Source organism: Oncorhynchus gorbuscha, linkage group LG13 (genome assembly GCF_021184085.1).
Source record: "Oncorhynchus gorbuscha isolate QuinsamMale2020 ecotype Even-year linkage group LG13, OgorEven_v1.0, whole genome shotgun sequence".
Lineage (NCBI taxonomy): Eukaryota > Metazoa > Chordata > Actinopteri > Salmoniformes > Salmonidae > Oncorhynchus > Oncorhynchus gorbuscha.
Window position 1 is genome coordinate 50,072,327 of NC_060185.1, and position 12,561 is coordinate 50,084,887.

The window sequence follows — 12,561 nt, forward strand, 5'->3', positions numbered from 1 at the left end:
TAAAGTTCAACTGGCCTAAAGATTGTGTCCCGTCACCGCCTTTTTTAGGAACTCTTTCGGTTAGTGTTAGTTTGATCTGTGTGGGTCGTTTCTCTGTGGACTGACTTAAGTCATCCTGAGTTATGAATGTTTAATGTCACAGCACTGGATGAGGGGCCCCCTCTATGCTCGTTTACATCAGTCTGATGTTTCAGGAGCGGGTTTGCCATTCCTACACTGTGTGAGACTGAAATGCGAACAAGCACACAGAGAGAGAGATCGCTTTGCCTCAATTCTTTAATGAGACATTAACCATAGCTCTCCAACCTGTAGTTTCATTTGCCAACCACTAACATGGGCCCATAAATTAAAAGAATAATGACAAAATGGTGTCAAGTTTACAAAGACAGTGGTGTCGTCAGCCTCATTGTAGTCAGCACAGACAGAGAAAACCAAGAATTCTGGGAAACTGAGTTGAGTTTGAGGGATACAGCACAGTCAATTGACGATATCAGTGGCAGCGACATCTGCGAGTGCCATTCTATGCACATAACATGGGTCCCTGAACAACTATACTCCGCTCATGTCCATCACATCGTACACATTTCACCCCGTCACTAGTTTTCATACACAACGCAAATATATATATATTTTTTTTCAAAGTGTCCAAAAAAAATAAAGGGTTCCCTGCCGCCAGTGTATATAGACATCAATAATGATAACATAAGTCACAGTAGTCACAAAATAGTTGGTGACACTTCACTCAAACCATGTTCTCAGCCATTATAGCTAAAAGGTTAGCCACAGTTATCTAGCCTTCCGCTGCGAGCAGCGCTGTCATGGGCATAGGCTCCGTTTCCAAGCAAATAAAACAGCTGGTCACGTTTTCGGTTGTAGTTAGCGAGGCATTTGACCGACAGTTCAAGTCAAGTGTTACCAAACAACTTCTCTGCAGACACACACACACACACACACACACACACACACACACACACACACAAAACTCTCCCACCCATCAACAAACCATTTACTATAGCTCTCCAACCTGTAGTTTCATTTGCCAACCACTAACATGGGCCCATAAATTAAAAAGGACAAATTCAAACCATTTCAAAATGGCAGTAAAACATGCATATGCGCAAACTTCAAGGGGTTTCCCGCGTTTTATGAGCGTAAACAAAAAAGATCATCCAATTATGAAGCACAAAAGGAAATAAATCCACACCCGTTTCATTTGAAGTCAAAGTGGCAGTTTCTTTATGCTTAGCAGCTAAGCTCGGAAAACAATCAGCAGATGAGACGTATACACATTGGATGAGCCAGCCATACACACAGAGGAAGAACAGAACTTAGCTGGGCCTCGCGAGCCTTGTAAACTTTACATTAAGTGGCAAGTGTTGTGTCAAAAGCTAAATCTAAAAAGGATACCGAGAAACCTGCTTGGGTTCGTTTCCCCCTTTGACCCCATCTCTGTCCAAACAACTAGTCTGTGGACGAATTAGAGTGTGACAACCACCCTGCCAGTTGTCACCACAGCAACAGAACAGGATATGAAAGCCTCACTAATCATAGTAATCTCATGCCACTAGACATATAAAATAAAAATAATAATTACAAGCCCTTTTTTTGCTTTCTACAACAGCTCCTATTGGTAATCATCACTAGTATGTCGACTGAGTGAACCAATCATTTGACCACTGGTGTCCACTTCCTATATTGTGCTGGAGCATGGTGATCAACTTCCTGTGATCTGGTGGACTGTGGTGGTTGACTTCCTGTTCTCAAGTCCTATTTGCCGCCCTCCTTTCCATTGCATGTCAGGGTTTTGTGCTGTGGTCTAAGTAGGCGGGTTTGCATATGCTAATTATCAGCTCTGGCAAGACGTGACGTACCTCAGCATGGCATAGATAGGGAATTAAGAGGAGAGCAGGGTTGGTACCTAGATTCCAGTTTGAATTGATTACCAGTTGAGTGCTAGGAAAGGTTCATTACAATTCTATGGATATTTATGTTGGTCAAAGTGGTTGGAATGAGTGACAGTCCAAGCCAGTGCTTTTAGATGTCTTGGTCAGTGTACAAAAGTGTGATGTGACAGTTAAGGTGGACCAGAAGTTTACGCTGAGCCCACGTCCGCACGGCCTTCAGCAGGAAGCTCACCCACACTATCCTCCACTACGGCTGGGCTGACAGTACCATCCACCTCCCCTTTCTGGTTCTCCTCAGCCTCCAATCCCATCTCCACCATGGCAGCCATGTTGTTTTCTGTCTGGTCCGTAGTGGCTTCATCCTCCTCCATCTTGATGACCACCCTGTCATCCATTTGGACAAGGGACCAGTTGACATCAGCTGCGCTGGCCTGGGTGTAGGTCCCGACGCTGGCATGGCTCAGCCCGTGCACCTTCTTCAGGTGTTTCTCCAGGGTGGCGTACACAGTGAAGGGCACCCCGCACAGCTGGCACAGGAATGGGGCGCGGGCCCCGTGGGCGCCGTGGGTCTTCATGTGGCGTGTGAGCTTGGAGCTCTGGGCGCATGCGTAGCTGCACAGGCCACACTGGTAGGGCCGTTCTCCCGTGTGGCTGCGCCGGTGCACCGTCAGGTTGCTGCTGTTCCGGAACTGTTTCCCACAGTACTCACAGGCCTCCTCCTTCTTCTTCTTCCCTGACCCCACGTCGTTGCTACCACTGTTACTGCTGATGACGCCGTTTCCTCCTCCTCTCTGTTCGCTCTCCCTCTGCCACTCCTGGACCACCTCGCTGCTCCCGCCTGCAAACCACTCCTTCTCTCCATCCGCCATCTCTCCGTCCCGCTCGCTCTCCCACTCCCCCCCTACCGGAGCCCTGTCCTCCCTCTCTGGCCGTTTGGGGGTGCAGTTTCCGCTGGCAATGCCACTCTCCCCACTGCCCCCTGTCTCTCCGCTTTCCAGTGACCCCTCTGAGGGGCTGGCGCATGGGGACGCGTGCTGGGGCTCCCCTTGTCCCTCCACCTCATCGTCTGCCAACTCTCCCTGGGGTTGGAACAGCCTGAGCAGGCTCATGTCTGGACCTCCAGCTTGGGAGGAGAGAAGGATCAGTCCAGAGTCTGGGGAGTGATGCTTGGAGAGGGACAGGTCCACCTCAGAGGTCTCCCTCTCTCCTGGTGCTCCACTCAACACCGCTTCTCCTGCCCCCTGCATTATAAACCTCTCTCTCATCCCCTGCCGATCCCCCTCCTCCTCCCCTACCAGCCCCACCTCCATCCCCTCGTAGCCCTCTCTACCCACGCCCGTCACACTGCGGTGACTCCTCATGTGGCGAGCCAGCTGACCACTCTGGGCAAAGGCCTGGTCACACAAGCCACAGTGGTAGGGACGCTCGCATGCGTGGGTCCTCCGGTGGGCTGACAGGCTGCGTAGGGAATGGAAGCCCTGGCCACACAACTCACAGGGAAACCCCACCTGGGCGGGTCCACACTGGGGGAAGGAAGATGCGGCCGGGGGGGGCGGCGACGGAGAGGGGACCAGAACACCAGCGGTGGTGTTAACGCCCTCAGCCAGCTCCCTCAGACAGAAGTTGAGGGCCTGTCGTTCTCTGGGGGAAGGGGTGGAGCTGGCCTGAGAAGCTGGCCTGCGGTTCTGCCGTGGACGGAAGATGTGGGGCAGACGCAGAGCGGAAGGGTGGAAGGCGGTGGCCAGGGTGTGGCTCAGTTGACAGGGATCCAGGGTGGCTGCAGTTTTGGAGTGCTGGTGACCCCCTCTTCCCATCTTCTCCCCGTCCTCCTGGTAGATGCTGAAGGAGTGTGTGTGCTGGGCGTGTTGGAGCAGGGCCCAGGCAGAGGGCAACACACACTCACACAGCTGGCAGGTAAAGCAGGACGGCTCTTCTGCTACAGAAACAACAAACAGTAAGTAAGCCAAAACATTTTCTTGATCTGACAAAATGTATGGGTTCTCAATAGGTTTGATTAAAACAGCACACATCAGACAGTGGGAACGATTGTGGATAGCTAGAATATAAAAAGGAACACAGCCCGAACAAAGGCAGTCTGTTTATGGCAATGGTTAGGTGCAGAGAAACTAAACTTGTTCAGTCAGTGAAGAGTGAACGACTACAGCAAGAGGGAAGATAATTAACATTCCCTGGGTCAGGTCTACAGGACAAGGTAGTCTGAAGTTCAAAAATATATATTTTTTAAAACGGATTCTTCCTTCTCGAGACAGAAGCCAAGGAGAGAGGGACACAGAGATAGAGAAGGCTGTTGATTGGACCAGAAGCAAGGGAGAGATGAAATATGAAAAATGTGAAAGATTAAACATTGTTAAAAAAAGGACAGACACCAGCAGAAAGGGGAGATGGATAGTTAAGTACATCTGGAGACATTTTTTAAACGTGGTTAGTTTTGTCTCTTAACCGAGAACCACTCTCCAATTAAGCTGCAAATTGCTAATTAGCGGAACCGAGAAAACGAAGGCTTTATGTAAATCAGGGACTGACTCAGCCAGCTTGACAAATGAGGCCTTTTTGCATAAATCTAAATTGGAAAGAAGATCCTCAAATTGAAGGGGGGGGGGTGAATGAATGTAACATTTTTTCTTCCAAAGCCGATTCTGGTATAAGCTTCTTTCTTGTTTCGTGAAGTCAAAATCCTTCTGTATTTTACTGGAGGGGGAGGAGAGAAAAGATGAAAAAGAAAGCAACCCTTTCACAGTCTCTCTGCCGGGAGAGGATAGGAGACATGGTGGACACATCCTTTAACATAGCTCGAAGAGATGAGTAAAGTAGGAGAGAAGTTGATAAGAGAAAGGATGCAGCAGTGCCGCTCGAGAAACACCACAAAAAATGTCACCCCTTGGATTGTACTTCAGACCCATCCTCCCACCCTCAGCCTCCCTAGCCCTCCAAATCTCTCCCTGAGGAGGGGGGGGGGGGGGGTTATCTCGGGGTCCTGGAGTGAAACACAATACCCAGACGGTTTCTCATTCGCTCTCTTTTTTTGTAAGGATTCCCATTTGGCCCGGGGGTCGCACTTGAATATTAAGCAGAAGCAATAAGTGCTAATTAAAAATGCAGATTGGCTAGGAGCACTAACGAGCAGCAGGCAGAATCGCTTCTCCCGAGGGAGAGAGGGGGAGGGAGGAGAAAATAGTGTGTGTGTGTGGGGGGGGGGGGGGGATTGGAATAGGGCAAGCGAGAGAGTCTGTTGAAGATGGGGGGGGGGATAATGTTAGAGAGGAGAAGAAGAAAAAAACCAAGTAGAATAAATGCCAAATAACACGAGACATCATAATAACCCGTCACGTTCTTCCATCTCTCTCGATCACACACACTAGTGTGAAGGGCGGCAGGGTAGTCTAGTGGTTAGAGCGTTGGACTAGTAACCGGAAGGTTGCAAGTTCAAATCCCCGAGCTGACAAGGTCGTTCTGCGCCTGAACAGGCAGTTAACCCACAGTTCCTAGGCCGTCGTTGAAAGTAAGAATTTGTTCTTAACTGATTTGCCTAGTTAAATAAAGGTAAAATTTAAATAAATAAAATAATTTCAAAAGCGACACCCATCTGTTGTGGGATAACTGCTCTTTCACTTTGAGTCATCTTCCTAATTCGTTCCAGTCATTTCTCTGCTGCCACTGGAAGGAAAAGCGGCCAAAGGAGGTGTTGGCTTTGGGGATGACCAGTGAGATCTACCTACCGGAGCGCGTGCTACACGTGGGTGTTGTTATGGTGACCAGTGAGCTGAGATAAGGCTGAGCTTTCCTAGCAAAGACTTCTAGATGACCTGGAGCCAGTGGGTCTGGCTGACGAATATGTAGCGAGGGCCAGCCGACGAGAGCATACAGGTCACAGTGGTGGGTGGTATATGGGGCTTTGGTGACAAAACGGATGGCACTGTGATAGCAAACTGGATGCAGTCTTGAGTAGAGTGTTGAAGGCTATTTTGTAAATGACATCGCTGATGTTTGGCAGCGTGAGTGGAGGCGGCTTTGTTTGCGAAATAGGATGCCGATTCTAGATTGGAGATGCTTAATACGAGTCTGGAAGGAGAGTTTACAGTGTTGCCTTACACCTACAGTTGAGGTCGGAGGTTTATATATGTTGGAGTCATTAAAACTCGGTTTTCAACCACTCCACATATTTCTTGTTAACAAACGATAGTTTTGGCAAGTCGGTTAGGACATCTACTTTGTGCACGAGACAAGTCATTTTTACAACAATTGTTCACAGAGATTATTTCACTGTATCACAATTCCAGTGGGTCAGAAGTTAACATACACTAGGTTGACTGTGCCTTTAAACAGCTTGGAAAATTCCAGAAATTTATGTCATGGCTTTAGAAGCTTCTGATAGGCTAATTGACATCATTCGAGTCACTTGGAGATATACCTGTGGATGTATTTCAAGGCCTACCTTCAAACTCTGTGCCTCTTTGCTTGACATTGTGGGAAAATCAAAAGAAATCAGCCAAGACCTCCACAAGTCTGGTTCATCCTTGGGAGAAATTTCCAAATGCCTGAAGGTACCACGTTCATCTGTACAAACAATAGCGCGCAAGTATAAACACCATGGGACGCAGCAGTCATACCGCTCAGGAAGGAGACACGTTCAGTCTCCTAGAGATGAACGTACTTGGGTGCGAAAAGTGCAAATCAATCCCAGAACAGCAAAGGACCCTGTGAAGATGCTGGAGGAAACAGGTACAAAAGTATCTATATCCACAGTAAAACGAGTCCTATATCGACATAACCTGAAAGGCCGCTCAGTAAGGAAGAAGTCACTCCAAAACCGCCATAAAAAAGCCAGACTGCATTTTGCAACTGCACATGGGGACAAAGACCGTACTTTTTGGATAAATGCCCTCTGGTCTGATGAAACAAAAATAGAACTGTTTGACCATAATGACCATCGTTATGTTTGGAGGGAAAAAGGGGAGGCTTGCAAGCCGAAGAATACCATCCCAACCATGAAGCACGGGGGTGGCAGCATCATGCTGTGGGGGTGCTTTGCTGCAGGAGGAACTGGTGCACTTCACAAAATAGGTGGCATCATGAGGAAAGAAAATCATTTGGATATATTGAAGCAACATCTCAAGACATCAGTCAGGAAGTTAAAGCTTGGTCGCAAATGGATCTTCCAAATGGACAATGACCCCAAGCATACTTCCAAAGTTGTGGCAAAAATGCTTAAGGACAACAAGGTCAAGGTATTGGAGTGGCCATCACAAAGACCTGACCTCAATCCTATTGAAGATTTATGGGCAGAACTGAAAAGGCGTGTGCGAGCAAGGAGGCCTACAAACCTGACTCAGTTACACCAGCTCTGTCAGGAGGAAATGGGCCAAAATTTACCCAACTTATTGTGGGAAGCTTGTGGAAGGCTACCTGACATGTTTGACCCAAGTTAAACTATTTAAAGGCAATGCTACCAAATACTAAACTTCTGACCCACTGGGAATGTGATGAAAGAAATAAAAGCTGAAATAAATCATTCACTCGACTATTATTCTGACATGTCAAATTCTTAAAATAAAGTGGTGATCCTAACGGACTTAAAACAGGGAATTTTTACTCAGATTAAATGTCAGGAATTGTGAAAAACTGAGATTAAATGTAATTGGCTAAGGTGTTGGAAGTTTACATACTTCAACTGTACATGTTGTCATGCACCATTGACTCATTTCATTATTAAAAGTGATCTTGTTTTGCTTGGTGGAGATACGGTACAGCTTTTGGGTAGTGCACGTGGGTAGCTCTTTTGTATAAGCCCTTGGGCACAAAGAAGAAGAAAAACACAGAGAGAGAGAGAGAGAGAGAGATACCGACATAGAGAGATAACATGAAAACAAAGCAGCTAGAGAGAGAGCGAGTTAGACAGAGAGAGAAAGAGAGAGAACATGTAAAACAGGCAGCGAGAGACCGAGAGATAGACAGAGAGCTGTTGAGAGAGAACATGAAAAACAGAGACCGAAAGAGAAAGACAAGAGAAAGACACGGACACACGGAAACAGAGCACGCAGCAGTCCCCTGAGCGTTACACAAAGGAAGGAAGTGCAAGTGGCTGTGTGTGTCTGAGAAAGTGTGTAAGGGTGCCAGTTCCAAAAATATGCATATGAACAAAACATTTTAAAAAATATATATTTTATTGTCACATACACAGGATAGGTGCAGTGAAATGTTTTACAGGGTCAGCCATAGAAGTATGGAGCTCCTGGTGCAAATGAAGGTTAAGTGCCTTGCTCGTGGGCACATTGATAGATTTTCACCTGATCGGATTGAGTATTCAAACAAGCGACCTTTTGGTTGCTGGTTCAATGCTCTCACAGCTAGGCTACCTGTAGCTCTAACAGTGGCTACCTGCCGCCCTAAGTCTCATCTAAATGCAGGTGACTGTGATGGCCATCTGATGGACCTGCACTGAAGCCATGCAAACACACCAGAACTATGGTGATGTTATCCTTTTAAACACGTTGACAAGTATGACCACACCACAGCCCGTTGTGACACCATCTCATCGTCCCCCTCAGCTTAGCACAACCAGTCCTCCAGTGAGTGCAGACCGTGTTATTGCGTGGCCAGAGAGCACTGTGCCTTGCCCTACGTGTTTACCTGGCCACTTCACCTGAGAGAGAGAGTGTCAAGGAGATAGAGGGGAGCTCAGGTGCATCGGAGCCCTCGGGGGCCCCCTGGGGCCTCAAAACACTGCTGCCTAACCTTTCCACACAATTACCCAGCGCGTCGCTAACTCAGGGGCCTCCGCAGCACAGCAACGCCCAGTTAATGAGCTGGACTGGAAGGAGGGGGGACAAAAGCAAGAAATATATATATTTTTTAAGTAACTGATTAGGGACCTTCCGGCACTCACCTGTTATGTTAGGCTCCACCTTCACACTATGCTCCTCCGCTTTGGACCTGTCCGTCACTCTCCTCAGCTCCACGAACCCAGCCTCTACCTGAGTGACAGCACCGCGTTGCTGTGTCCGGTTGGCTGGGGAGGGAGGGGTGTGAGTGTTGGGGTCGTGATTCCGGGAGCGGCAGCCCCCCTGTTTGTGCTGGATGAAGGCCAGGATGCGGGCGAGAGGGAAGGCCTGATCGCACTGCCCACAGGTCAGTAGGTCACGACTCTCCTCACGACCCCTGACCTGGGGAAGGGACCCCCACTCCTCTAATGGCGAAGGAGCGCCAGTGTCCGAGGGCTCAGGGGCATCTGAGAAAGATGAGAGGGAGAGTTAGATAAAGAAGAGGGGGGAAGAGTGTGAAAGTAATTAGGGCAGGGGAGTGTTACTGGAAAGGCGGCAAAGAAATAGACAGGAAGATGAACATTTGAGAAAATAGCATTTACTTAGAACGTGTATATTCTTCCCTTCATGTCATCCTGTAAGATCTTACAACAGGGAGACTATGGGTGGTCAGACACCATGTTGATTGGGCAACTGCTAATATGGCCTTCAGAGAGAAATTACCCCTCCCCATTTCTTAAAATGCTACTTTTGATGCTGAGCCACTCCACCCAACACACTCCACCAGAGCTACAGTGGGAGTCAGGCTATTCCAGTCAGCCGACACTGACCCCCCCGAACCCCCCCCCCCTCTCTGAGATGGCAGGCTGCATGATGCGTTCACTGACATCATTGCTTAGTAAAAAAAATATATATATAATAATAATAATAAATGGATACCAATCCCCGAACGTTCACACCTGTCAACACACTCTCTCAACAACAAGGAACTGACCAGTTTCTCAGTGAGAACATGAGTGGCCATGAATTGAAGATGTTCAGATTCACTCGGGGCTCGAGGCCAAATGAATCATTATCACAAAAGAGAGTTATGAGTCTAACGTGAGATTACTGAAATTAAATGTATGCTTTAGATTTTAGCACCTCGCAGTGATGTAGTCTAGGTTTCAGATTCAACTCCAATTTCAGTCTCACTCATCAGAGCCATAAACGTAGGCTACAAAATAAAAATGTCCATGACTCATTTATGACCCATGTAGACTCAGCCAACAGCAGAGATGGTTAATGACTGTTGGTCAGGTTTGGAGTTGTTCCAAACAGAGTTGTTTGACTGGTCCTCAAAACTCGATAAAAGAGGGGAGGGTCAATACGGTCATGGGGCAGCTTAGTGGTTAGAGTGTTGGACTAGTACCCAAAAGGTTTCATGTTCAAATCCCGAGCTGACAGGGTACAAATCTGTCATTCTGCCCCTGAACAGGCAGTTAAACCCACTGTTCCTAGGCCGCCATTGAAAATAAGATTTTGTTCTTAACTGACTTGCCTAGTTAAATAAATGTAAATGTACACACACACACACACACACACACACACACACACACACACACACACACACACACACACACACACACACACACACACACACACACACACACACACACACACACACCTTAACGCTTGGAAGGGCTTCACTTGCCCGGACATGGCCGAGTACAGGACAGGTACAGACAGTAGATTCGGGCTGAGGAGCTCACCAGTGGTTACTCAAAAATGTCACCTTTCCTGTTTCAGTGCAGACAAGCTAGGTGTGGTTGCACGCACATATGAATAGTCAAGGCTTGTGGTCAAACTAGACACGCTCTACAGGCCTTCGTTAGGGAACAGAGAAAGATGCATGTTCTTTTCAGAGCACTTCAGTGTTTTAGTCAAACGCATGCCCACAGTCCCCTGGAGAAGAAAAACGATCTCCTCATAGAACACCGTATCATTCTAACATATAGATCATTATGATGGCCTACATAAGGCCTAGTCAAGTGTATGGGGTATCCAGGATATAGTTTTTGAAGAAACGGAGATAAGTGAAAAAGGAGGTCAGTGGGGTTGTTGTGAGAGCAGACAATATCCATCTCCTCTCCGCGCCTTGTCATACACGTACGGTGTCTTGAACACGCGGTCTGCCCCACAAGGAAGCTTTGGCGTGGGCAAAATAGGAGATACTTCAAACAGTCTCCACAGACAAGACATAAAGAAAACCCAGGGGAAAAGACAGTGGACCAGCAAGGAAATAAAGTAGAACACCGTGTCCCCTTTCTAGAACACAGAGCAAAAATGTTTATTTATTACCTATGCTTAAAGAGACATTTGTGTAGCCTATGAACATACTTCCTTTATTTTTACTGTATTTGTTACAAAACTGAGTGTGGTCTTATATCAGCTCTTTAAAAAATATATATTTTTGGATCAACTTTCATCAATGATTCAACTTCAATGTCAAGGTGCGCATACCAACATAGCCTGACTGATACAACCCCCCACCCACCAAAACAAAAAAGGTTAACATGAATACGTCGTATATGAAATACATCCAATGCATATAGGCTACCTCTTATTAGGGAGATATGGACATGGCCTCTCAGCTTACCTTGAATTGCACTCAGGTGTTGCGGTCGGCTGCCTTGTTTGCGTCTGGACATTCTGCTTAATCGCACCAGTCAATGTTCTGCCGGTGCATCCACACTCCGAATAGGAATCGAATTTTAAAAAGTATCAAGTTGATAAGAATAGCCTTGACCAAATGACTGTGTAGCTCTATGGCACCGACGGGACGTCGTAGTGACTAACTGTGCACCAGCCAGTGTTCAAGTTCAGGCTACCAGCCCCACAGCGGAGGAAAGGAGGGGCAGGGGCATAGGCGCCGCCCGCCACTATACTACACCGACCCGAACCCGCCCTCTATACAATGTCACAGACAGTTTGTTTTACAATGCTTTTAGGGACCAAACAATTGATTGCCATTCAAAAAAAAATCACATTTCCCTAACTCCTAAACATAACTCCTATCCCTAAAATACACTTGTGGGGGACCAGATAAAATGCATCCACTTGTCCTAATGTTCATTGTTTTACTATCCTGGTGAGGACTTCTGTTCCCCACAAGGATAGTAAACACCAAAAACATAATACACACACACACACACAAAAAGTCCTCCTGCAGTGGTGTCATCATAGTCTAGGCTGGTTTGGCTTCTATAAGCAATCAATATTAGTGGCCTGTTTTATTTCAGGAACTACTTTATGCGAGGATATGGAAATGCGCTTTGCAGAATACATGGGATGGTGGGGAGGCAACAATAGGATTTTACAGCTGCACAGCCACTTCCTCCTTGCACCCCTAGCCTCTATGCAGCCTACTGGTTATAGCTACTTGCTGAGGATGTGGGTGAGGCGGAAGTGGCTTTATCAAGGCAGCTGAAGACAGGTGTTTTGCTGTCCGGTTAGTTTCGAAACCAAAGTAAACGGTCTGTTAGTTTCTCCTTTCGTTACTCACCAGACGCGAAATAAAATCCAGTGGCGGGGAAAACCCATAGGCCTGACCGTAAACTTTTACAAAGACAGGCTAGAGCCTAGGCTACTTAGTTGATCTTGTTTGGAAAATGAGACAGGTTAGGAGAAAATATAGCTAAGAAGTATTGTGTTAAACATTGTAAATGAATAGCTACAACAACGTAACCAGCACGTTTGACAATGTAACACATGCGGACAAAATGTGTTAAACGTAGGTTGACGAAACTAGCTATTTGGCTCCACCTGGTGGCTTCAATTAGAGCTTTCAAACGGAATGTTTAAAGGACTTCACCTTAGAAGTAGGGTAATACTTATAA

At 47.0% G+C, this 12,561-nt stretch overlaps 1 protein-coding gene across 2 annotated transcripts; it reads right to left on the bottom strand.

Moving 5' to 3' along the window:
- Positions 1-258: 258 nt before the first annotated feature.
- Positions 259-11,583, bottom strand: LOC123993092 (B-cell lymphoma/leukemia 11A-like). Of its 2 annotated transcripts, none has more exons than XM_046294873.1 (3): positions 11,322-11,583; positions 8,809-9,150; positions 259-3,837 (listed from the first exon to the last, which is right to left on the bottom strand). In XM_046294873.1, the coding sequence occupies exons 1-3, from the start codon at positions 11,371-11,373 to the stop codon at positions 2,093-2,095; spliced, it is 2,139 nt and encodes a 712-aa protein (XP_046150829.1). In that variant the 5' UTR covers positions 11,374-11,583; the 3' UTR covers positions 259-2,092. The 2 variants fall into 2 exon arrangements, with proteins under 2 accessions (XP_046150829.1, XP_046150828.1); XM_046294872.1 differs by having other exon boundaries at positions 259-3,840; positions 11,322-11,582.
- Positions 11,584-12,561: the final 978 nt, after the last annotated feature.

Bases quoted from the DNA above. Each gene is read 5' to 3' on its own strand.
- LOC123993092 (XM_046294872.1), bottom strand. From the start codon at position 11,373: ATGTCCAGACGCAAACAAGGCAGCCGACCGCAACACCTGAGTGCAATT. The intron at 9,151-11,321 runs GTAAGCTGAGAG...CATCTTTCTCAG, and splicing joins ACACCTGAGTGCAATTCAAG to ATGCCCCTGAGCCCTCGGAC. The intron at 3,841-8,808 runs GTGAGTGCCGGA...TTGTTTCTGTAG, and splicing joins GGTGGAGCCTAACATAACAG to CAGAAGAGCCGTCCTGCTTT.